This window comes from Peromyscus californicus, unplaced genomic scaffold (genome assembly GCF_007827085.1).
Source record: "Peromyscus californicus insignis strain IS unplaced genomic scaffold, ASM782708v3 Scaffold_14__1_contigs__length_90479793_seg_2, whole genome shotgun sequence".
NCBI lineage: Eukaryota > Metazoa > Chordata > Mammalia > Rodentia > Cricetidae > Peromyscus > Peromyscus californicus.
In genome coordinates this window covers 14,674,622-14,701,675 of record NW_026294436.1, presented here as the reverse complement: position 1 = coordinate 14,701,675, position 27,054 = coordinate 14,674,622, and the positions used below count along the sequence as shown (strand labels likewise).

The 27,054-nt window shown below is 41.8% G+C and overlaps 1 protein-coding gene across 2 annotated transcripts in view; it reads right to left on the bottom strand.

Annotated features, from left to right (window-relative positions):
* The window catches only part of Rab3gap1 (RAB3 GTPase activating protein catalytic subunit 1), a 63,516-nt gene extending 49,393 nt beyond the window's left edge, over positions 1–14,123 (bottom strand). For both annotated transcript variants that reach the window (XM_052736808.1, XM_052736809.1), the window contains exons 1-3: positions 14,053–14,123; positions 13,898–13,953; positions 6,797–6,872 (exon numbers count right to left, since the gene is read on the bottom strand). In XM_052736808.1, the coding sequence (XP_052592768.1) occupies positions 6,797–6,872; positions 13,898–13,953; positions 14,053–14,070 (150 nt within the window). In that variant the 5' untranslated portion in view covers positions 14,071–14,123. The remainder of the gene's footprint in view (positions 1–6,796; positions 6,873–13,897; positions 13,954–14,052) is intronic.
* Between the last annotated feature and the right edge of the window lie 12,931 nt (positions 14,124–27,054).

The window sequence follows — 27,054 nt, the reverse complement described above, 5'->3', positions numbered from 1 at the left end:
AACTGAGGAAAGCAGGAAACAGGAGAAGTGGCCTTTCCCAGTGACAAACAGCTAGCTCTGAAAACATGCAGACAGGTAGCATTATGGAGACTGAACAGGTTATATTTAGAAATATGTATGTATGTGTACACACACACACACTGGACAGGGAAAAGCCCACGAGGCCTCAACCATACACAAAGAACTTTAGGCAACTGAGGAAAGCAGGAAACAGGAGAAGTGGCCTTTCCCAGTGACAAACAGCTAGCTTTGAAAACATGCAGACAGGTAGCATTATGGAGACTGAACAGGTTATATTTAGAAATATGTATGTATGTGTACACACACACACACACACACACACGCACGCACGCACGCACGCACATAAAAACAATTAGTGGGAAAAAAAGAGGCCATGAATTTGAAGGAGAGCAGGGAGGTGTATATGCGAGGGTTTGGAGAGAAGAAAGCGAAGGAAGAAATGTTGTAATTAAATTCTCAAAAAGGAAAAAAAAATGTTTGCATGGTTTTACTGGTTTTTGTGGCATATGTCTCAGACAAGATTAAGTTTCAAAATTCATATTGACAGCATTCATGCTGAAAAATTTACTTATCACTTATTTATTTACACTATAATTGGTAAGCGGTCTTTAAAAAATCTACAATATTGAGAAACATCTGAAAATGTCCAGAGACCTCTCATCTATCTTAATTAAACTTAAGCATTTCATGGGTTCATTATATAATACTCCTGTTAGGAGCTAGGTGTTTAACAGCTAGGTGCTCCAAGGAATAATGAATCATTTTTTATTGTCAAAAATGTGTTAAGTTGTCTTTATGCGTATGTCCTACTGTGTAGTCTTCTTTACTTGTGTATCATTTTCTAGCCTCTGAACACATGTAATAGAGCGGCAGTACTAACAGCTAATGCTGACTGAGAATGCAGTGTCATTAACAGATGAGCAGCAGTACCAGAACCCTGACAATCAGTGTGACTTTACAGCCCATAGGTATCACTCTTGCCATTTACACAACAAAAATAAAAATAAACCATTACCAAATATAACAAAAATCTTCTCCGAAGTTCAAATCTGATAGAAGGAAACAAAATACCAACCAAAGACACAGTCAACACTACGGCTACTCTTTACACAAATGAAAATAAAAAAACATAAAATAAAAAGATCTTATTTTAAATAGTCCTATTCCCCCCGTCGCCCCCGCTGAAAAAAATTATGAGCAGCTCAACACTGCTTTTATTTTTCACTTCATTTTAGAGACACTGAATTCTCAGTGAATGATCTTCATCTAAGTTCTTAAGGGAATCCCGGATATTTATGGTTTGTATCTGTCCCAAATTTGACTTACAGAAAGCTAGAGAAAAACTACAGTTAAAGTCATTGCACATTTACCACAGGAACTTCTAAGTACAGAAGTCAGTGTCGCTCCAATCTGCCGAGTGAGTGTGAAAAATCCAAACTCACTTCAATGCTGTGGGGGCCATTAATTTTTCTATTAATATTCTAAAGTTAATGATTCTTCTTCATTAATTTTTCAAAGGGGTAAGAGTTGATCTATTACCAGATTATGACATATCTAAATTTGATAAAAAGTACTTGCAATTTTTGCCAGCTACATAGAATCATAAAATTCCAAAACTAAAAGAATTTCAAAGGCGGGGGGGGGTGGGGGGGGGGTGGCGCACACCTTTAATCCCAGCACTCTTGGGAGGCAGAGGCAGGCAGATTTCTGTGAGTTCGAGGCCAGCCTGGTCTACAGAGTGAGCTCCAGGACAGGCTCCAAAGCTACACAGAGAAACCCTGTCTTGAAAAACCAAAAAAGAATTTCAAAGACCATTTCTTTAATTTTCCCCCAACTTCAAGTAGGATTATAGGTCCATCTGTTTTATAAAGCCCAAAACACTAAAATTCAAAAGGCTCCCTTAGAAATCTACCTCAATTCTTCTAGGTAATGTTACATTTACTTAAATTTCATCGTAGCAAAACCTCACCAAGTAAACAGAAAAACAATATGCATTTGAAAGATGATGCATTTAACCTAGCTTTAACCCTACTTCATCAACTGCTAGCAAAATAATCAAGCAAATTACTACACTGACTAGGGTAATACATCATCAATGAAGTTTATTTAAGGATTAACTAAGCCAACAGACATAGACCCAGTAATAGTGTATAGTACCATAGTGTATGCTCAATAATTGCAAACCCCTCTTAAATCCACATCTCAGCACTTCAGGTTCTATAACACTCAAGTAGCTCAGTTACAAAACCCTCCTTTGGATAAAAGTGAATCTACCCAGAAGTTTTTAAATTTTACTCTGTGTGTGTGTGTGTGTGTGTGTGTGTGTGTGTGTGTGTGTGTGTGTGTATGTATGTGTGTGTGCGCAGAGTATGCCTGAGGAGGCCAAGTAGAGAGTGTTGGATTCCCCGGAGCTGGAGTTACAGAAGGTTGTAAGCTGCCTGATGTGGGTTCTAGAGGAACCACACCCAGGCCCTCTGGAAAAGCAGTGAGTGCTCTTAACCACTGACTAAGCCATCTCTCCATTCTCTCCAGCCCTCCAAAGACTAGCTTAAGGCTCTGTAGAGTAGTTAAATGTAATCACAAACTGGAGAGGAGTTCACCTATGAGAGGAAGTGTATCCAATGAGATCTGCATGTTATTATCTTTTTGTTTTGGGCAGTGGTTCTTGACTTTTTGGACTAGGACCTGGTTATACTCTTTTAAAAAGGTCACTGATGATTCCATATTACAACTTAAAAGGAAGCATCTGACTGTAGAGCTTATTGGTAGAGCATGTACTTAGCATGTCCATGGACTCAATCCCCAGCACCAAATAAATGAGAAACAATTATAAGTTATTTATTGCATTACTTACTGTAGTCTTCTATGTCAATATAACTTTCTAATGATGCTTTCCAGAAAAATAGAAATATAGCACTATTCCACATTTTGCAAGTTATTAATGTGTATAGTTTCTTGTTTTTATTTATTTTACATTTTTTAAATACAAGATCTCGTTACGTAGCCTATATTTGGTATACATTTTTTTTTTTAAATATGGTGTCCAGGCTGACCTGGAATTTGGCGAACACAAGCAATCCTTCAGTCTCCGCTTTCAAGCTGAGGATAATCAAACAAGAGTTGGGGGATAGCCTGAGCTACCTAGCAAACAAAACCTGCCTCCGGGCAAAGGAGCCTATTTTAAAAATTTAGTAAGCAGTCAAGGAAGTAGACAAGGTTATGACTGAACAAGAAATGGAAAAAGATTAATTTTGCTGAAAATAGGTGATGGGCACATGGGAGTTCATTACACTATCTTATAAATTTTACTTTTGAAATTGTCTATAATTACATGTTTAAGATTTTTAATTATGTGTGTATATATATATATATATGGCATGAGTACATGCACATGTGAGTGAGCGTGCCCACAGAATACAAAAAAAGATGTCATACATATCCCCTAAAGCTGGAGACAGAGCTATGAGGAGCCCATCATGAATGTGAGACTCAAATTCCAGTGCCTAGTGGAGCCATCTCTTCAACCCCTATAATTAAAATTATTTTAATTTATTTAACTTTATTTTATAAGCATTGGTGTAAAGGTATCAGAGCTCCTGAAACTGGAGTTACAGACAGTTGTGAGCTGCCATGTGGGTGCTGGGAATTGAACCCTGGTCCTCTGGAAGAGCAGCCAGTGTTCTTAACTGCTGAGCCATCTCTCCAGCCCCCTCTTTTGGGGTTTTCAAGACAGGGTTTCTCCGTGTAACAGCCTTGGCTGTCCTGGAACTCACTCTGTAGAGCAGGCTGGCCTCGAACTTAAAGAGATCTACTGGGATTAAAGGTGTGTGCCACCACTGTCCAGCCCTGGAATTAAAATTTTAAAACAGAAATTTATTTTATTCCTTCTCAGATGAGAACTGGTAATCACTGTCCTTTACATGTATGAAAACTTAGGCATTATCTAAACTTTTTTTTCCCCCTGAGACAGTTTCTCTGTGTAGCTTTGGCTGTTCTGGAACTCATATTGTTGACCAGGCTGGCCTGGAACTCATAGAGCTCCACCTGCCTCTGCCTCCAAGTGGTGGGATTAAAGGCATGCACCACCACTGTCCAGTCTAAACTTTCTATACCAAATAATCCCTTTCATCTATACTTTCTTTAATCCTACCAATTGCAGCTTCTCTTAAAATCAGCTTCTTTCTCTACCTGTTGATGCACTAAGATAGAGAAAAGGGTCCGAGCTAACATCTCTTCAGCCTCAACTATGTCTGAAGTATGAACCTACTATAAACATACTACTAACTTAAATCCCAACATCTAGTATCTTAATCTTATTTCCTCATGACTTCTTTCTCTCACGAGAAGGATCTTACTATCTTTCACTGTCACCGATATATACCAAGTACTCAGTAAATACATATAAATCAAAGGATTCAAGAATGCAGTATCAGATCTTACAAGTACCTGAAATAGCTCTTGTTTTTAAAATACAAATCTTTTTGCCTTCCAGATCATCCAGCTCATTGTGTCTTTGACCTTGTTGGAGTCTATACAAACTTCATAAACATATACATATGTCTGTGTATGTTTCAAGGGCAGCAGAAAGAGCTACGTTTGAGAACTTCATGTTTTTCTTATTCAAAAATTTAAATGAAAGTGTTTTAACATAGAACACCAATTTATTCTGTATATTCCAACATATCTTTAAATACTGTGATTTCTATATGTAATTGTGTGGTGATATATTGTATATCAAATAAAGCTTGCCTGAGGATCAGAGGACAGAGCCAGCCACTAGATTAAACATAGAAGCCAGGCAGTGGTGGCACACACCTTAAATCCTAGCACTCAGGAGGCAGAGATCCATCTGGATCTCCGTGAGTTCAAAGCCACCCTGAACTACATGGTATTGATGATTCAGTCTAGGAGAGAAACAGAGCCAGGCAGTGGTGGCACACACCTTGAATCCCAGCACTTGAGATCTCATGCCTTTGCTCCCAGTATTTGGAAGCACACACACACCTTTAATCCCAGCACTAGGAAGGAAGTGATATGGCTGGGCAGAGAAAGGCATATAAAGCATGAGGAGACAGGAACTAGGCCTTTCGCCTGAGGACTCAGAGGCATTCAGTCTGAGAATTCGTGGAGACATTGACAAATCGAGGATTTGAGAGTGATGAGAAGTTTCTCTAGTGGCTCGTTCCTTTCTCTCTCTGATCTTTCAGCATTTACCCCAATATCTGGCTCCAGGTTCTTATTATAAGCTCATTTAGATTTCATGCAACACAGTTGCTTTTTTGCTCATATTCATAGGGGAAAAAAGATCTTACTGCCTAAATTCTGTTATCACTACCATGAAGTTGAAATCCCTAGCAAATATTGAGATTTCGAGGTCTTTTCAGGATAATAATAAAAAAGATGATCAATTTTACTTTAAAAGAATTCAGGGACAACAAGATGACTCAACATGTAAAAACACTTGCTGCCAAGCCCAATGACCTACTTTGAACCCCAGGACCCACTTAGAAGAAGGAAAGAGGTTAAAAAAAAAAAAAAAAAAAAAAAGCTCTCCGTATTCTCTCTGTATTTCCCCTCCGCACGGTCTCTCTGTCTCTCTGTCTCTGTCTCTCTCTCTCCTTTCTCCTAACAAAGCTCTAAAAAGGTAAAAAAAAAAGAAAGAAAGAACCAATGCCTACAAACAAATATAATTTTTTTTAAAGATTTCCTAAGCATCTACATCTAGATAAGCTTAAGATCAAATTATATCCCTTCAGTAAATCAAGAAGTCTGTTCTCAGAATATTCTCTTGAGGAAACATCTAGAGTGTGGTTATTAGTACAGTATCAATACAAACTGAGCAAGGTAACAGAAGCTGGTAATTACATCAAGAGTTGTTATACTAAGATGTTTTTTCTCTTAATGAACTCTTGGTAAGTCCAATTTCCTCTGATCAATTAAAAACTTTGAAAAAGCCAGGCGGTGGTAGCGCACGCCTTTAATCCCAGCTCTTAGGAGGCAGAGCCAGGTGGATCTCTGTGAGTTCGAGGCCTGTCTGGTCTACAGAGTGAGAGCCAAGACAGGCACCAAAACTACACAGAGAAACCCTGTCTCGAAAAACCAAACCAAGACAAAACTTTGAAAAAAAATTTACTGGTTAAAAGAAAACTTAGATTTTGAGAAAAGTAAACTCAGAAGAAATTAATGAAACCACACAAAGACATTCATAATATGTAAAACTTTATGATTTAAAAAATGTTTCACAAGCAAGCCCTAGTGACAATTCTGGTACTGGGGAGGCAGAGGCAGGCAGATCTCTGAGTTCAAAGTTACCCTGGTCTACATAGTGAGTTCTAGGACAACCAGAGCTACACAGTGAGACCTTGTCTCAAAAAAACCAAATCAATCAATAAGTAAATAACTTTACAAATGTCTTACATATATCATTTGCTACAAATTCCTATCCAAATTATTTTAGATGACATTTGATGTTCATAAAGACTATATATAACTTAAAATTTAAACATTTAATTCAATTGCACCATGTGTAATGAAGGGCATAAAAATAGGATCTCGCCGGGCGGTGGTGGCACACGCCTTTAATCCCAGCACTCGGGAGGCAGAGCCAGGAGGATCTCTGTGAGTTCGAGGCCAGCCTGGACTACCAAGTGAGTTCCAGGAAAGGCGCAAAGCTACACAGAGAAACCCTGTCTCGAAAAACCAAAAAAAAAAAAAAAAAAAAAAATAGGATCTCAAAGTAAATCCCAAACTAGAGACACAAGCAAACCGATCTGACCTTTTCAAGTGGCTTTCCCAGAGAGTTTCCAATCAGTTTCCAGTCATTCAAGACTTCTTCAACTTTGGAAATAAACCTAAGAAGAAGGGAAAATTTTCTAAATATATAACCACACATTTTTCCTATTACTATACAATTTCTTTAGAAAGACATTTGCTTATATCCAAACATTAGAGATGATTAGAGAATTCTCAACAAGTTTAATACTATGAGCCTAACTTAGGGATATATTATAAAAGCAGAAACAATGTTGTTTAGTTGAATTACTCTTAATTTTTGATTCATTTAAATCTATTCACGCAATAAAAGCCTTCTTTACACAAAATATAAACTAAGAACAATCCATCCTCTTTCTTTTTTTTCCCCCTTTTTTTTTTTTTTTTTTTGGATTTTTTTTTGAGACGGTTTCTCTGTGTAACAACAGCTCTGGCTGTCCTGGAACTAGCTCTGTAGACCAGGCTGGCCTCGAACTCACAGACATTAGACTACTTTCTGCCTCCTGAGTGCTGGGATTAGAGACATGCACCACCTCCTGGTGAACAATCCTCAATATGATACAATAAATTTAGAAGAGAAGCAAAAATTGACAGATTAAATGATACTTATTAAGGACAATTATACAACTGATCACTTCTCCCTACCTTCAAAATTTCCATCCCCAGCACCCACATAGTGGCTCACATTACCTGTAACTCTAGTTCTAGAAGATCCAATTCCTTCTTCTGGCCTGAAGATACCAGGCACACAGACATGCATGCAGGTGAAAACACTTTTACAGACAATAAAACAAATAAGTAAATCTTCAAAAGTGGACTAAATTTGATCAGCACCTAATTAACACAGCATCAACAAATGAAAAATGTCAAGTTGCTTACATTGAGAGAAATATGGTGCAATCTAGCAACAGCACTGCTACCTAAAACATCTAGAAAGTGCTTCTGGAGTAATTAACGATAACTGTGTGCAAAGGCATCAGATTTTTTCCTTGCATAGCATTATGAGTTAATGCATTTAAGACAGTAATGACATCAGGTAATAATAATAATAATAATAATAATAATAATAATAATAATAATCAGCTTGTGATTTGACTGAAAATTCTCATTAACTCCTTAAAATTAAAATAATAATTATTCATATATGAATTCACTTTGGGGGAGTTTAAACAAACGACAATTACTAAATTTGAAAATGAACTAAAAATAAGTTTATGTTTACAAAACAAATAAAAATGTAAACTAGCCAGGCGGCGGCGGTGGCGCATGCCTTTAATCCCAGTACTTGGGAGGCAGAGCCAGGCAGATCTCTGTGAGTTCGAGTCCAGCCTGGTCTACAGAGCAAGATCCAGGACAGGCACCAAAACTACACAGAGAAACCCTGTCTCTGAAAACCAAAAAAAAAAAAAAAAAAAAACTATATCCAATGGAGAGCAAAAATGTACATTAAACATACACTAGAGTGGTCTAGGTATACAGCCCACTGGTACAGTACTTACCAAAAGCCTGAGTCCCATCCCAAGCAACCCCTAACCGCACAGAAAAGCACTAAACTATACTGCACTTTTTATAAAAGTAAAAACTGGAACCTACTTTCATATGCAATTGCAGCAAACAGTCATAATTTATGACACATCCACTCACTAGACTACTATGTACCTACTAAAAATTGTTCTGAAGAACATCTAAGGAAATAAACGATGTCCATATGTTAAATGAAAAAAGAAAGTTGAAGAAACAATCATTCGTATAGTTTGACCTAAAAAGTTTACACATACAATTAAAAGAAATATGTCAAAAATTTAATAGCTATCTTCAGTGGAAGGTTCAAAAGTATTTTTTATTTTACTACAAGGTATTACTGCTATAATAAAAATAATTTAAAATATAATTTTCAGAGTAAAAGAACCATCTTCAACTACTTTATTTATGAACTCTAGCAGTACTTGCTAGAAGACAATTATACCCTACAAATATTGAGATTTGACTAGAAAAATTTAGTAACATTTTTCTTTAACAATTCTCCGTATCTCAGCTGATGAGTCACTTAACTCCTTCTCCTATATTAGTATATTAGGTTCTTTTGTACATGCTTTTAAGAAAGAGGTTTCTTTCCATTTCCCTTCATAGTTTTTAGGTCAACATGTAATTACAGACTCGGTCATATTATCTGACTCATGTCTGTCTCTTCTGCTAGACTATACTTTCAATCAGAACAGGAACCTTATCTTTTTCATTTTTTGCGTGTTTACTGCAGTAGTAGGGATGAGCATGCTAAGCCTTGTTTGTCTTTACTAGCTACTAAATCCCTAAGGTCTTACACGGTGTCTTACACATGGATTATTTTTTCAACTGAAAAAATAGTAATTTTAGGTTTCTATTTAGTCTTCTCAATAAATTATCTGTATGGTACATAACTGCTAGGTTTCAAATCTGGACAAAGGCTGAGGTGCCTATCTAACATATCAAAGCAGGCACTGGCTGACAGGTTCTCCAAGCACCCCTCCGTCCCTACCTGTTACAGGGCCCTCCCAGCTGGCACACCCCATCCCTACCCTGAACTTCTCCGGCCCTGGGGCTGGGATGCCCTTCCCTATACAACCAACCATTTTGGTCACCTGGTCTTTTTGACAGCTTTCTTTTGGGCCTCCTGGCTGCTGCATCTGGTTTTCCTCTCCCCTCTCCCTTTCCCTCCCCCTCTCCTCACATGGCCCAGTTCAGTCTGATCATGACCACTCCGGGCTCTCCCAGATGTCCTTGCCTCTGGCTATGCTCTCCCACATATCTATAATAAGCTTTCTCCTCCATCATATCTAGCAGTCATGTTCTTCTCCTTTTTTTCCCCCCATTTTATAACATACTCGTTAGGTCTCAATAAATTCCTTTTGCCATTCTGGCAATCAGACAAAAGCCAGCAGCACTGCCTCAGGGACTTAAGAAGACAGTTCCTACTTGCTAAAGGGAGTCATCTCCTTATCTCTGGCAAAAGGGACTTATGGCTCTTCCATTAAGCTCTGCTTGTGGTACTTATTAGCATAGCGAGGTCTATACTAACCACTAGGCTTCTTCAGTCCCAACTCACAAGTATCTGTCACAGAGTCATCTGGGCTGGCATGCCCCCCCTCCCCTACACCTCTCCCTGCCCTGAGCTTCTCTTCACTTCCCCTTATGGTGATATTTTATTTTGTACTAAAATGTTATTTGTATGTTAATAAATAAAGTTGCCTGGGGGTCAGAGCTATTAGCAAGCCATAGGAAAGTCGGGCAGTGGTGGCGTACGCTTGTAATCCCAGCACTTGGTAGCCAGAGCTAGGTAGATCTGTGTTCAGGGATACAGCCAGCATTGGAGACACATGCCTTTAATCTCAATACCAATCATAGAAGACCTGGAGGTCTATACAGACAGGCAGTGAGTAGGCGGTCATGTGGTTGGGTTTACAACCAATGAGAAGGCAGAACCGAAAGTCTATATAAAGACTTTAACACAGGGAGTAGCTCTCTTTCAGAGAGGTAGGACCACTGCAGGAGGAAGGGTAAGGTTTTAGCTCTTAGCTCTGACCTCTTAGCTTCCTTCTTTGCATTGGTTCTGTGTTTCTTATTTAATAAGACGGTTGGTTACATCTACATCCCCTAGTCTCTTTCCCTGTGTTAACGACTATTTTGGCTGCACATTCTCTTGGTCTCCTGGTTCCCATGTGGTCTTTTTATTCCCTCTTCTCTTCCTCTCCATCGCCTCCTCCTTTCAGGGCTAGTTCAGTCTGGACTCTTCCAGATGCCCCTCGCTGTTCTCTCCCTCACGTCTACAATAAGCTTTCTCCTCAGTCCTGTCCTCATCTGCATTCAATACTGAAAAGAACTTTTCATCCAAATATTAAAATCAAGGCCTAAGAAACCTCAGTTGCCAGGCAGCAGTGGCAAACCCCTTTAATCCCAGCACTCAGGAGGTAGAGGCAAATGGATCTCTGAGTTAGAGACCAGCCTGATCTACAGAGCAAGTTCCAGGACAGCCAGGCCTCTATAGAGAAACCCTATCTCAAAAAACCAAACCAAAACAAAAAAACCTTCAAAGTCTCTACATTTGCCTCATGAATTATAAAATACTGGTTTTATTCTACAAAGAGAAACTTACAAGAGAAGCTTAACTTCCTACTTTGCGACAGTCCTCATAACTGTGCTAACAATTATTTCCACATGAGCAACCAAAGAATTTAATACTCCCCTCAGGAAATTCCTTTGGAGCCAAAAATTTTTTATTCATTTCTTGCATTTGAAGTACTCTTTGATGACATCTTTGGCCTGATATTCTTTGCCATAGTCCCTAACCATTACACATCTGCAACCAACCGTTACTTTAAGAAACTTTCCCTCTTGATCAAGTTCAAGGAGGTCACCCACCCCCCTAGTTTCCTGTCATCAATCTTAATTAGGTTGATGTGATGCTCAGCACAAAGTGCCTTCACTTACTTGACATCCACAGACTCATCACAATTGCACACAAGCACACAGAGATGGGCTTGGCACTTCATGAATACCATGCCGTGCTGGGCCATGACGGACAAGGGTGGTCTTTAACACCTCTTGTAAGGCATCCATTACACCTCAAGCAGCAATGCCTTCCTCCGCCATGGTGGTGGATTATAGGCAAGTCCTAATCTTGAGTGCAACCGAGACTCCACCTCTACCCAGCTCAGAGGCAGCAGGGGAAAAGGCTTTTTTTTTTTTTTTTTTTTTTTTTTAACGCATTGGTGTTTTGCCTGCATATAAGTCTATGTGAGGGTATTGGATCACCTGGAACTGGAGTATGGGTGCTGGGACTTGAACCTGGGTCTCTGGAAGAGCAGCCTGCTCTTAACTGCTGAGCCATCTATCTCTTCAACCCCATTAAATTAATTTATTTATATGCATGTGGGTGTTTTGCCTGCATGTACGTTTGTGCACTACATGTGTACCTAGTGACCATGGAGTGTAACAAATCCTCTGAAACAAGTTACAAATGGTTGGGAACTGCCATGTGGTTGCTCAGACTTGAACCTGGGACCTCTGGAAGAGCAGTCAGTGCTCTTAACCACTGACCCATTTCTCTAGCTCCCCTCAGGAAATTTTAAGTTATTTAACTATGGGAAAAACTATCATTTTTCATTCCAAAAACTGTTTCCTTATCACTCATCCTCCAAGATCAATTATATTTTCTAACTACCTTCAAAATATCTACCTTAGAGTCAACACGCCCCAAACTGCACCCTGGTTACTTTGATGCTTCTCTTCATTCCTTAAGTCTCAGCCTTCCCCCTCAGACTTCCATCAAGCTCATCTTCCTAAATCTAGTTCATTCTATTCAACTAATTACAGTTCCACTTTATGAATCAAGGTAAGTTGCTTACTTCATTTTACCACAATGTAACAACTTACTAAACAATCCTTGTACCATCTGGCCAAAATCTTACCACTTTCTTAAGCAGCAATTCTTTCTAAACCCAGTCTTCTGACCAGCAGCAACTGTATTATCTGGGACCATGTTAGAAAAGCAAATATGTGGATCTGACCTAAAACCTACATTAATGGGAAATGCTGAGAGTTGAGACCAGCAAATTCTGATGCATAGTCAAGTTTGAGACTTTTTAGTCCAATACAGCAACTCTAGATTCCTCCACTTGGCTCTGGAAGGGGGTCTCTTTCTTATTTTTATTTATTTCCCAGTAATAGCTCCTCACTTACATGTCTAGCAATGTCAGTCCCTTCTCTGTCTAAACGAAACCCTTAACCATTTGCCATTTTCTTTCTTGATAGATTGCTCAGGCCAGTCTTAATTTCCTTAGATCAAGAGATCTTCCAACTCAGCCTTCCCAGGAGCCAAGATTATAGGCAAGTGCCACCTCACCCAGCTTCCATTTCCCTCTGGTTTTCAAAGCAGGCTATCTCTTGTCTTTTCCCTACAAAAATGTCTTCAACAATTTTGTAGTCCATATTACCCTTTTTAACTGGTTCTCTGCAGTTAGTATCAACTAACTTACATTTTAACTATTTGTTGGGCTTTTTTTTTTTTTTTGGTTTTATGAGACAGGGTATCTTTGTGTAGTTTTGGTGCCTGTCCTGGATCTTACTCTGTAGACCAGGCTGGCCTTGAACTCACAGAGATCCGCCTGACTCTGCCTCCCGACTACTGGGATTAAAGGCTTGCTGGGCTTTTTAAAAGGTATAGCTTTCCCCATCTTTAGGATAGCTCGGGGCACAGAATACTTGCCCATAACGTCTTGCTAGTGTGTTAGTCTTACTGACTCTCTGAAGTGTGGGGATGGACATACAGGTCAAAGTACTATTTCATCAAGGATCGTTAATATATTCCTCTGCCACCATTTGATATTATGAGAGCCACTAACTTGGCAAGCCTACAAACATTGCAATAATAAAACGACCTCCATACCCATAACTAAAGGGTTTCTGTGACAATCAATAGAAAATCACAGTCTAAGCTATCAAGTCCACAAACTTAGCTTTCAACTAACTTCAGTGATAACACCATGTCACCGGGACAGCTGTTCATCTGAGTTTGACGAACTCAGGCAGCCCGGGCACACAACCAAGTTTAAAATGTAATGACGTGAATCAGAACATCCCAAAGACCGACTGTTTGCAAAAATAAAGAGGAGGAGGAGGAAGGAGGGCACAAAGGAAAGGAATAAGGAAATAATAAAATTTTAAATGTGTAAATAGATCATTCTGGAAGACAGGGTGGGGACAGTGGGAGGAAGGCAGATGGACAGCCATCGGTGCGCTCAAGGAAAGCCAGTACACACGGGAAGGAAACACGGCAGCTACCGAGCTGCCTGCTTAGGACGACAACTGAGGCAGACGGACAGAACGGCAGAAAACACCCGGACGACTTCGGAGATGGTGTTCGGTGTCAGGGGAGTGGTCGGGAAGTCAACACGACTTTTTGGGTTATTTATTATTATTATTTTTTTCAAAGGCGAAGTCCGAAGGTTCGTCTGACCTGCCCCGATGAGTGTTGCGGAAGAAGCCATAGCTGGCCAGGGAGAGACACGGGGACGTGGGCGTCTCCCTCAGAGCCCGCGTCACCTGGGTGAGGACCCACGGCGCCACTCACCTTTCCCACTCCGAAGCCGTGGTGAAGTCCGTGATCTCAAACACCTCGGACTCGGGCTGCGGGGAGAGAGAGAAGAGCACAGACATTAAAGCCGCGGAGCAATTGCCGTGGGCGGCAGAACCCTGTGACAGACGCAACCAGGGCGCGGAGCTCACCTCACTGTCCGCCGCCATCTTGCGGAGCGGAGTGCCAGGCCGCGCGCGAAGGCTGCCGGGAAGGAGGGGGCTAGGAGGCGGGCACTGAGTGGCAGGGGGCGTGGCTCCGTTGCAGAGTGGGTGTGGCCTCGGTGCAGGCCCGCCCCCGGAGGGCGTGGTGCCTTTTCTCCAGGCAGGAAGATCTTAGAGTGACTTCAACTCTCCCTCTAGGTTGTTTAATAATATTTTTTAAAATCCTGTAGTGGCTGGAGAGATGGTTCTGCGGTTAAGACTACCCGCTGCTCTTCCAGGGGACCTAGGTTCGATTTCCAGCACCCACAGGACAGCTCCCAACTGTTTTTAACTCCAGTCCAAAGGGATCATATGCCGGCTTCTGGCCTCCACTGACACCAGGCATGCACGTGGGTGTAGACTTACATTCCGACAAACACACACATTAAATTAAATTTAAGAATTTTTTAAAATTTATTTTATGTGCATTGGTATGAAGGTGTCATATTCCCTGGAACTGGAGTTACAGACAACTGTGAGCTGCCACGTAGGTGCTGGGAATTGAACCAGGGTCCTCTGGAAGAGCAGCCAGTGTTCTTAACTGCTGAGCCATCTCTCCAGCCCCTTCAGAAATATTTTTAAAAGAATTTTAAAAATAAAAGTATTCTGTGGACTCAAGCAGAGCTGTTGAACCTTTTGATATTGTCATCTACAAATGTGTTGAGCCACATTCATAGATATCCAAGGACATATACAGTCCTATATAGTAAAGACCCTAGATGTGTGTGGTCAAATTGTATTTAAAAATCTAAAGCACTCTGTGTTTGTTTTCATTGAAAGGCTTTTTGTTTTGTTGTTGTTGAGACAGGGTTCCCAAGCCAGCCTCAAATTCATTGTGGTGAGAAGGATGACCTGGATTTCTGATCCACCTTCTGAGTATCCTGACTATAGGCATGTAGCACCAGGCTTGGATTATGCAGTGAAGCTGGAACCCAGGACTCTGTGCATGCTAGGTAAATGCTCTACCTGAACTATATCTGAGCTATAACCTCAGACTTTGTTCAAACTTTACTGACTTGTAAACACTGACCAAAGTCCTATAAACCCACCATCTCTTTATCCTAAAGCCCCCTGAGGGGGTGAACTATACAATTATAGTTAAATTTTAAAAAATCATACAAGTTACATATTTTCTGAAGATAGCAGCATGCTGTTTGACGAATGCTTCACTTTTTAAACCACTGAAGAACAGGAGTGCCAACTAGCAGTTGAGAGTTCTGTTGGGGACTGGAGTGACGGCTCAGCAGTTAAGAGCATTGAGCGCTCTTGTACAGGACCTGGATTCAGTTCCCAGCATCCACACGACTGCCCTCCATACCTCTAGTTTTAGAGGATCCAGTATCCTCTTCTGGCCACATATATTCAAGCAGCCAAAACACTCAGACACATAAGAATTAAATAAGAAATATTTTTTTCAAAGACAAGGTCTTTCTAGTATGTAGTTTTAGCTCTCCAGGAACTCACTGTGTAAACTAGGCTAGTCTCGAACTCAAAGAAATCCACCTGCCTCTGCCTCCACCAGAGTACTGGGATTAAAGGCAGATGCCATCACACCCAGCCTTTAAATAACAAATCTTAAAAAGAAAAAAAAAATTCTATCTCAAGCCAGCCAGATAGCTCAGCAAGTAATGGCACCTGCTGCCAAGCCTGAAAACCTAAAGTCCATCTCAGGGACCCGAATGGTGGAAGGAAAAAAACCAACTCCTGCCGGGCGGTGGTGGTGCACGCCTTTAATCCCAGCACTCGGGAGGCAGAGCCAGGCGGATCTCTGTGAGTTCGAGGCCAGCCTGGGCTACCAAGTGAGTTCCAGGAAAAGGCGCAAAGCTACACAGAGAAACCCTGTCTCGAAAAACCAAAAAAAAAAAAAAAAACCAACTCCTGCAAATTATCCTCTGACCTCCACAATTCTGCCAGCCCTCCCCCACCCCCACATAAATAAATAAATAAATAAATAAATAAATAAATAAATAAATAAATACATGTAGTTTTAAAAATGACCTTCATATGTGTGGTGGGCAGTGCATTAGAACACACACACAATCAATCAATCAGTCAATCAATCAATCAATCAATCAATCAATAATAATCTGTGAAGAATTCTGTCATAGATAATGAAATATTGTAGATGAGCTTGGTGTATGTGGTGCTACAGATCAAACCCAGAGACTCGAGCATGCTTGACAAACGTTGGACTAACTGGGCTGCATCTCCAACCCCTTGAGTTCATTTGAAGCCTGGCAAAGTAGCCAATGTGTCTCTTTTGGCTGGATATAAAAACAAGAAAGAAAGACCAAGATCATAAGTTTTGACGATGGAAACAAAGTGACAGTAAGTTTTCACAGTGAAAAACAAAAAAAGGAATAAGGGGATGTAGCTGGGCTGGTAGAATGCCCAGCATGCATGAAGTTCTGGGTTCACTCCTAGAATCATTGGATGTGGTAGTGTGCACCTGTAATTCTAGCACTTTCTGGCCAGCCAGTTTAGGCAAATCAATAAGCTCCACAAAAAAGCTTAAAAAGGGGAAAGTAAACAATGGATAGAGACCTAGGGAAATTTATACATGGAAAAAGATTTCTTTTCTTTTCTTCTTAAGTGGTACTTTGCCTGCATCACAGGTACCCACAGAACCCAGAAGCCAGAAGAAGACGTCAGATCCTCCAGGCTGTGAGTTGCCAGGAATTGAACCTGGGTCCTCTACAAGAGCAGTGAGTGTTCTTAACCAACAAGCCATCTCTTCTGCTTCTGGAAAGATTCTCTTTTTCACATTTAAGATCTTTTTTTTTTTTTTTTTTTTTTTTTTTGGTTTTTCGAGACAGGGTTTCTCTGTGTAGCTTTGCGCCTTTCCTGGAACTCACTCAGTAGCCCAGGCTGGCCTCAAACTCACAGAGATCCGCCTGCCTCTGCTCCAGAGTGCTGGGATTAAAGGCGTGCGCCACCACCGCCCGGCTCACACTTAAGATCTTTAAAGTGAAGTAGGCCCGTGGGTCTTAGGGTCAGACTGATCTGATTTTAGCTATTTACTATTTAATTTTTTAAATGTTTTAGCTTCCCTAACCCTGTTCATATTAGTAAAAAGGGCTCTATAATACCAATTACTATGTAGGATTGTATTCAAGATTGAGTTCACATAAAAACAACCCAATGTCCAGCCTGAGATAGGTGAGCAATGTAGTAGTAGTCTTTATAATGAACGTCCCATGAAAACTACGAAACACTACTTACGTATGAGGCATTTCTCTTCTCCCTCCTTGATGAGTATTGAAGATGGTTCAGAAAATAAAACAGTCTCAGAGACTTTGCTTCCTGAAGTTAAATTTTAGACAACGCATGAAGCTGCCAAATGAGGTTGCTAAGGCAAGGTTTCTTCCAAGATATTTTTGGCTTCTTGTCCTCTCCCTGGAGAAAATTTTAAAATAAATTATTTGTTACAGTGAAGTGTGAAGCCAGGATGCTAATGATGTAGAAACCCATGGGAAACACACTTTTATTAGACTTTTTTTTTCTCCCCTGCTGCCTCAAAAAGCAGAAAAGATCCTGTTTCTCTGGGATGAAGGGCTGTTTCCATCTACATCCTGAGGCAACAGCTTCTCCTTAGAAACTTATTTCCTCACTAGTATAATTCAGTTATTTCAAGGTGTTACCAATAATGGCCACAGGGAGCTATTTTGACACACAGGCAATTTAAGAGATTAGAAGCTTTGGAAAAATCACCCTCAGCTGGGACCTCAAGGGACCATGGGGGCATAACAGTTTAATTAGGTCATGATGACAAAGAAAACATCGTTTGTGTGGGACTCCGCTGTTCTCGTCTGTCTTGACGGCACTGTGCAGGACAAAAGAGGACCTCTCCATGATGCTGTCCCAGAATGCCTCCAATAGAAGCTGCAACTGGAAGAGGAGGACCATGGGAACAAGAATCTTCAAAGAGAGATTCTCTAAAAAGTCAAAACTGCCTGGGAGTGTTTGCTCACTCGTTAAGCGTCTACCGTGTAGTTGATCCTGTGAAGGGATTCAGTGAAGAATAATCCCCTCCGGCTGTGTTCACCATCTGAGGACAGAGATAAGACACAAGTAATGATAATGTGGTTTAGAAAGGATTGTGTGATGTTTATTCAATCTCTTAAAACTCTTTTAAAAATCAGGGCTAGAAAAATATCCAAGTGACTTTCAAAACACACTTGCATCCTAAAAGCGAAGCCCACTTTTTTGTTGTTTCGTTGTTTTGTGCACACGTGTTCAAGGGTGTGTGGGTGTGTGTAACTCAGAGGACAACCTCAGGTGTTATTCCTCAGAAATGCTGTCCACTTTTTTCTTGAGACAAGGTCTCTCATGGACTGGCCTGGAGCTAGCCCATCAGGTTCGACTGGCCTAGGTGGAGACCATTTCTGCCAGAACATGTGGGTTAATAAATGAAAATCTCAGTGTTAGGCATGGGAGAGCCCCTTATGAATTATGGGTCAGGAAGACCTCAGACTCCCCACAAAACAACACAAGCTATTACAGTTGCTGTTTGTGGCCAACCATAGCTAGATGGCGAGCCCCTGTAGCTGAAGATACACCACACGTTGGTCGCAGGACCTAGAGAGATTGGGCTGGAATTGACCTGAAAACTTCCTCCTTGGTGGCTGCTAGTTTTCATAGTGCCAGAAAGTGCTGTGCAAGCCACCTGGAGAGAAAAGACACCAATGGTCTTAGCCAGCACCGGACCCTGCACGCTGCAGCTCTGACTTGCTAGTAAGATGTGCCCGTGGATAAAACAGTGGCATGAAGGTTTGGGGGGATAACCAACTGCTTTCTGATTGGGTCAGAAACCTGGTTCAAAAGAGGGCATTTGTACCTGGTACTGTAAATCCGGGCGAGACTGGTTGACCAGACAGCCACAGGATCCTCCCAGCTCTGCCTCTCCAGCACTGGGATTACAGGTGTACTATATAATACCCAACTTTTTTTATGTGGCTTCTGGGCTGGACTGAAGTCCTCCTACTTCTAAGGCAATTATTATACTGAATGACCTGTGCTCCAGCCCTACCGGTTTTTGTTTTTTGCATTTTTCAGACAGGGTCCCCATTCTACAACACAGGTTGACTTGGAACTCATAATGTCATCCATGCTAGCTTCATAAGCATGAGTGATGCCTCTGCCTCAGCCTCATGAGTGCTCGGATTGCCGATATGATGCACCACACCCAGCTTAAAACCATTGTTTACTGAACAAAAAACCAAGATTCTCAAGTGTAGAATCTCCAGAGAATGTGAGGCCAGGTAAATCTGAATTCAGTCACTCACCATTCATTCAGCTACCTCTTCATTCAGTAAACGTTTTTTTTTGTTGTTGTTGTTGTTTTTGTTTTTTCTTTTTTTTAAAAAAAAAAACAGCCACTCCTAGCTGGGCAGTGGTGGCGCACGCCTTTGATCCCAGCACTTGGGAGGCAGAGGCCAGTCTGGTCTACAGAGTGAGTTCCAGGACAGCCAGGGCTATACAGAGAAGCCCTGACTTGGGGCGGGGAGGCAGACAAACAAACAAAAACAAAATGTTGGGGGTCATGCGAGGGGGCCAACAGGCAGCTTTGGAACTCATGGGCAGTTGGCAAAGCCACACCTGAGTGACCTTGGAGAGGCAAGGCCCGGAGGACTATGTGTCCTGCGGACCTCATGCTGTCATTGAGCACAGCTTGGATTGTTGCCTTCCTGGTCACCACATCCCTCACAATCTCTGGGTTATATGAAGACTCTCAGGGAGGCTTTAGTCCCTCACTGGGCAGTGTTACTGGTACTTACAATAATAGTGATTGACTTTTTCCAAGCATTGCTGCTGGAGCAGATTAATGACTCAACCACCACCCTTAGAAAGAATTTAGACGCCGGGCAGTGGTGGCGCACGCCTTTAATCCCAGCACTCGGGAGGCAGAGCCAGGCGGATCTCTGTGAGTTCGAGGCTAGCCTGGTCTACAGAGTGAGATCCAGGAAAGGCGCAAAGCTACACAGAGAAACCCTGTCTCGAAAAACAAAACAAAAAAAAAAACAAACAAAAAAAAAGAATTTAGACATGTAGAATTGTTAGTAAGGTTAGGTTAAGATGTTTTTGTTGATGGCTTTGAGGTAGAAAACCTTGGGGAACAATTTAAAGCTTAGAAAGGCACATAGTTGAATGAGGGACTCATTGAGGTCAAGAAACAAGAACAAGGCAGCCCAGTTATTATTAGCTGACGTGCCTTTCTTGCTAGGATGGGTTGGTGATCAAGGGTGATGATTAATTCCTTGTACCCATTTCTGCCCTCAGCTTCCTCATAAAAACTGTTGATGAATGGGTATGCACCCTGAGGAGTTAAAGTAGAGCTGACTGACTGTTTTTCATATATGAAAGTTTAGATTTGTGATTCTTTTAAGATTTTTTTTATAAGATTACCATTGAAGATAAATAATAAAGTGATTGATCCTTTCCTTGTAACTGCAAAATGCAGCCTGTCAGTAAAAGAACTGGCTGAGAAAAATACCTTGCTTGTTTATACTCTGTTAATCTATAAGAAATTGCTTGGACATGAATGTATGTGGGTTCTTGGAGATAATTTGTTTTTCACCTTTAACACTTAAAATGTTTAATCATGTAAGGGATATGGAAAACATACTGCTTTTTACTTGCATTCATTGTAACCATTCACTTCAAAAATAGAATGTAACCACATTGCAACTTTTATACTGCTTGAAAGATTTTTGCTGGGGTATATAAGCTGTAAGGAAAAAAAAAATAGAAGTTAGTTAGAAGGAAGATATCAAGTGAGGTACAGAAGGGGTACATCTGGATAGAAGTAAGAAAAGAAATAAAGAGATGATAGAAAGACCCTAAAGGTGTGTGTGTGTTGTGTGTGTGTGTGTTGTGTGTGTGTGTGTGTTGTGTGTGTGTGTGTGTGTGTGTGGTGTGTATGTGTTTCCCTTTTTTTCCGCTGGCCCCAGAGAGTTAAGTTTTGCCCCACTCACCAACCCCAGAGAATTTAAGTTTTACTCCATAAAATAGAAAAGTCAAATTGACTGATTAGTCTGCCAACTCCTCCCCTCCTCTCCCCTCCCCTCCCCTCCCGTCCCCTCCCCTCCCCTCCCCTCCCCTCCCCTCCCCTCTCCTCCCCTCCCCTCCCCTCCCCTCCCCTCCTCTCCTCTCCCCTCCCCTCCTCTCCCCTCCCCTCCCCTCCCCTCCCCTCCCCTCCCCTCCTCCCCTCCTTCATTTTTTCCTTTCTCTTTCTGTACTGAGGATTACAGGACTTGCAAATGCTGGGCAAGCATCCTACCACAGAGCCCCAGTGTGAGCCCTATCTTTTAGTTATTGTATATTTCCAGTATGTTCTGCTTTCTGGAAGACAAGGAATGTGCCTTGATTACTTTTATTTCCTCTATTGTGTTTCACATATAAAAGATTCTTGGTGGATGTTTCTAGAACTGTTCGCATGCCCAGGAGAACTTTAAAGACTGTGAATTTCACACACTAGCATTTGGCTCACTAAAGGAGAACCCAGATTCTTAACAGAATTTTTATTGCATTTTGTCTATGTAGAGAAGAGAAATCATTTCAGGAAACATTAATGCCTTGTGAAATGCTGTAAGGACAGGTTTGAAAAGAGGGCAATTGTAGTTTTGACTCCAGCCTCAGTTTTAAGAGAGCCCCGTGAATACTTTAGGAATGCTTGGGCAGCCTCAAGCCATTCAGCAGAGACAGGACTGAAGGGTTTTTCCAGTTTAAGAAGCTTTTCTGCTGAGGCAGCACTACTGTCAATGTGAGCTTCGTCGCGGGCATGTTCAGTGTGACCTCTTTGTCCCTGCAGCATAGCGGTGAGGAAAAGTGGATTTGTTTGTTGGTTTGTTTAGTCATTTTGCAGAAAGATCATGAAGGAGCCTGTTGTGTGTTCATGCATGTCTTAATTATATATGTACTTAATTAAGTATATATCACATAACATATTCTATCTTTATATATTGATAAATATTTGGTTATATTATATATAATATATATATACGTTGATTTAAGTATATGTGATATATATCATATATGTTTACGAACATGTGTGTACATATACGTGTATATGGAGACCAGAGGCCAGCCTCCTGTGTCATCCTCAGATGCTACCCAGCTTGTTTTTTTTGCGACAGAATCTCTCACTAACCTGGAACTCACTGAATAGGCTAGACCGGCTGGTCAGCAAGCCCCAGGTACCCACTTGTCTCAGCCTCCCAGGCACTGGGATCACACGTGCATGGCAATCATGCCTGTCTGCTTCATGCAGGTTCTGGGGATTGGACTCCAGGCTCATGCTGGCACTGGAACATGACATTCCTGGGAGCTTTGTTCTAACCGTCTTCTCTTCTACTTGGGAAGAAGACGACAGACAGAGGGCAAGGAAAACGGGGCGTCTCCGTGGACAGAGAGAAGAAATAAAAATGGCTGTATTGTCATAAAAGAAATACAAAATGATGTAAGAATAGAGCGTATTAGGGGAATGTATTGGAGAAGTTCATTGGGTGTCTTAGGATTTCTATTTCTGTGATAAAATACCATGACCAAAAGCAACTTAAAGAAGAAAGAGTTTATTTCATCTTACAATCAGCGGGTCACACTCCATCACTGAGGGAAGTCAGGGCAGGAAGTCAAGGCAGGGACCTGGAGGCAGGAGCTGATGCAGAGTCCATGAGAAGTCCTGCTTCTTGGTTTACTCCTCAGGGCTTGTTCAGCCTGCTTTCTTGTAGCACGCGGGACCACCAAGCTCAAAGATGACACCACCCAGGGGGAGTTGGATCCTCTCATGTCAATTATCAATCAAGAAAATTCACCACCCTGCCCCCAGGCATTTTCTCAACTGAGGTTCCCACTTCCAATGTGACTCTAGCTGGGTCAAGTTACATAAAAACTAGCCAGTGCACGAGGCTGAGAAAGCTCTAGAGCCTGGAGGCGTGTACTCCAGTGAGGGCAAGCTTCCCAACGTGTTGGCCACCAGAGGGAAGTCTTGACCACTGCCTTGTGTCTTGTTCTGCCCTCCTCCCCCTCCTCCGTGTGTGTGTGTGTGTGTGTGTGTGTGTGTGTGTGTGTGTGTGTGTGTGTGTATGTGTATACAGAGGATCATGTTATCAAGTCACACGTACACAAACAGATCTTACATAGTATCAAGTTTTACTAATCAGCCCAGTGAGTGGATTTAGCAGCTAGAAGTACTTACAACGAGCCTGACTACAGAGGTTCCCCGCCCCCCAGATCCCCGGAACCCACATGGTGGAAGAAACAACCAATTTCTGCAAGTTGTCCTCTTACCTTTACACACAACCACAAAAACCAACCAAACAAACAAATAAACAAATACCAAACAAACAACAAACAAACAACAAACCAGGAAGCAAGTTAGATCCCGTTACTCCCTGAGTGATATGGCATGCTATAATTCTACATTTGGAATAGAGGCAAACTCCTTACTGCTCCCATTGGGCCCTTGAAGATTTGGCCTCTGTACACCTTCTTACATCAGTTCTGACGCCTTTGCCCAGCCCCCTTCCTGAGGTTGAGCACTTAACACGTACACGCTTCAGGGCCTCTGTACCAGCTGCACACGCAGCCTGGAACTCGCCGCACAACCCACCAAAAGGGCAGCTGCTGCCTTTCCTGTGCAGTGAGAGATGATCTGTCATCTCTCGGGGGCTTGTGATAGGGCTCAACATTCGCCATGCAAACCCGAGAATCTGAGTTTGATCCCTGGATCCCACCACGGAAAGAGAGAATTGATGCCCAAAAGTTATCCTCTGACCTCCACACGCTTGCTGACGTACTCATGCGCCCACATACTCATACACACACACACACACACACACACACACACACACACACACACACACACACACACACACAACCATAATAAATCAATCAATCTCAAAAGCAGAACGAGTAACACCCCCCCTCCCAAAGCCACCTCTCAGGGAGATCTTCCATGAGCATAGTCTGATAATGCCTGCCTCCCCACCCCCCCCACCCCCCACCCCCCCACCCCTCGGACTCACAACTCTCAGCCTCCCTTGCTGAAATTTTCTTCATAGCATTTACAGGTATCTAACTCCGTGACCACTTACGGCTTTATATGACCTGTCTTGTTTATCTGATAGCTCAGTACTTAGACGGATACTTCGCACTTACACACGAACACAAATCATCATGTAAAGGAATTTCCTACCAAACCTGGAGACCTAAGTTCGATCCCTGGGACCTACATGGTAGAAGGCAAGAACTGACTCCCACAAGTTTCTGACCTTCACATGTGCAACACACACACTTCTCTTTAGTATATATTCAGCTAAATATCAAGCTTGATGCCTACCTGAAATACATTAGACTTTGTCTCAATAAAAATAAAAATAAACGGAAAAACGACCTCACATTTTTCTCTTCAGATACGCTTTGGTTAATCTCATTCAGTCACTGAACTCATTTGCCATGCATATATATGTGACTCAACTTTTTTTATATTTAACATAATTTATTGATTCTTTGGGAATTTCACATCACGCACCCTAATTCTACTCACCTCCCAGTCTCCCATATCCTCCCTCAACCCTGCAGCGCCTCCCCCAAAAGAAAATTTTAAAAAACAAAACAAAACAAGCAAACAAACAGACAAACCAAACCAAACAAACAAGACCTATTCACTCCTCCATCCTTCCCGCCTCTCCAACACCTCTTCACTCGTCCTGGTGGCGTTGGGGGCCTCAGTATGTCACACAGCACACACTTTTGTCCAGTCAGCTTTACTTGCAAATGTTCATTGCAGTTAGTCACTGGTCTAGTTCAAGGCTTCTGGTTTCTGGTCCACCATCATTATTGGATCCTCACTGGAAGTCCTCTGGGATATCCATCCCAAGGCTGCCCCAGTGACTCAACTTTTTATCTCTCACCTACATAGTACCCATTGTCCCATAAACTTTTACAGATCCATTTGCTTTACTAAATATCAACTCTTGGGAGATTAATAAGCAACTCAAACTTAAGTAGGTCCATAATAACTCTTTTTGTTTTAGCCCAAGCTTTCTCCTACCATTTCTGGCCAGTAAATGACAACAACCATTTACATATTTGGCTAAGTCCCAAATGAAAGTTTTCCTCAATACCTTCCTACGTCTCCCAATTTCAATATTCTTAGCATATCCCATCAATTCAACTTCTAAAATACCACTTTAGAACTAATGTCATTTCCTGCCATGGTGAGGAATTTCCTGCTGTATATTTTGTAGTAAAGGTGACCAGTACTTGCTGGTTTTGTTTATGTGAAAATGATTCCCATGCTGGGGATGTGGCTCACTTGGTAGAGTGTTTGCCTAGCGTGTGTGAATCCTTGGTTTCAAGCCTAAGCATCCCCTACTGGTGGAGAATGATCCACACTAGTAATCCCAACACTTAGAGAAGGTAGAGACAGGAGGATTCAAAGTTCAAGACCATTCTAGGCTATCTAGCAAAGTAGAGGCTAGCCTAAGCTGTGTGAGATAGACCTTACCCTGTGTTTACTTTTGTAGTCTGGCAACCCATTTGCTGACCTTCCGAATCCTCAGCTAAACAGTTGGAATAATGGTGTGATGGTGTGTTTCTTGAATGGTTGGTTTTTTTTTGTTTGTTTGTTTTTTTTTGGTTTTTCAAGACAGGGTTCCTCTGTAGCTTTGGAGCCTGTCCTGCACTAGTTCTGTAGACCAGGCTGGCCTCGAACTCACAGAGATCCGCCTGCCTCTGCAGGCTTGCGCTACCACCGCCCGGGGAATGGTTGTTTTGATTGAAGAAAATTTAAAAGAACCACAAAACAAATACAACAAAAACTACTGTAATTAATAAAAGTAGATTTTAGGGCAGTCAAAGACACAGCAAGCATTGACAAAAATTGATCAAAACTCCGTATGTAACCTTTAGAAAGATGAGTATGAATAGATGGAGAGAAAATCACACAATAGAAACTAAGCTTTGTTGTTGTTGTTTTTACAAATAATTATTTTTTGTGTATGTGTGTATCTGTGTTAGTGTATGCCACCTCTATACAGGTGCCCACTGAAGCCAGAAGAAAGTGTCAGATCCACTAAAGTTATGACCCACCCACCCAGGGAGTTGGGAACTGAACCTAGGTCCTCTGTAAGAGACACAAGTGCTTGTGATTGCCAAGCCCTCTCTCCAGCCCTAAGCTTCACGTTCTCAAAGGCATTGGAAGTGGTTCTTGAATGCACAGCTGCACCTCATTTCAGTGAAAATATACAATAGCACATCTTTAAAGAGGAGACCTCCACACCCTTTGGTGGACAGTAGGAAAGACCAGGAGCTCCAAATGCCAGCTAGTCTTATGTTCTGGTATGTTCCTTATGAGTATGTTTGTTTTCATGGTCTCTCTCAACTTTGGGTTAGTTGTAGTCTATGAGTCAGACAAAAATGCATCCAATCTGCTGAAGCCTTTGTGTTAGAATATATACAAGCCTCTCTAGACAAGAAATGTAGCAACCAGGAATAGAGGCAAGTGAATCTCCGTGAGTTTGAGACCAGCCTGGCCTATATAGTGAGTTACAGGACAGCCAGAGCGACAAAGTGAGACCCTGTCTCAAATAACGAAGAGGAGGAGGAGGAAAAGGAGAAGGAGAAAGAATAAATGTGTCTCTTTTTTTTTTGGTTTTTCGAGACAGGGTTTCTCTGTGTAGCTTTGTGCCTTTCCTGGAACTCACTTGGTAGCCCAGGCTGGCCTCGAACTCACAGAGATCCGCCTGGCTCTGCCTCCCGAGTGCTGGGATTAAAGGCGTGCGCCACCACCGCCCGGCATAAATGTGTCTTAATGAAAGGATTCCTCAAGTTTGGGTCAATGAACACCACCAGTCCAGGGACAATCTATTGGATTGAATTCTTATTACCAACGTGTTGGGGTCCACAGAGGTTTCCTAGTGAGATCTGAGCTTGCTTTACACATCAGGG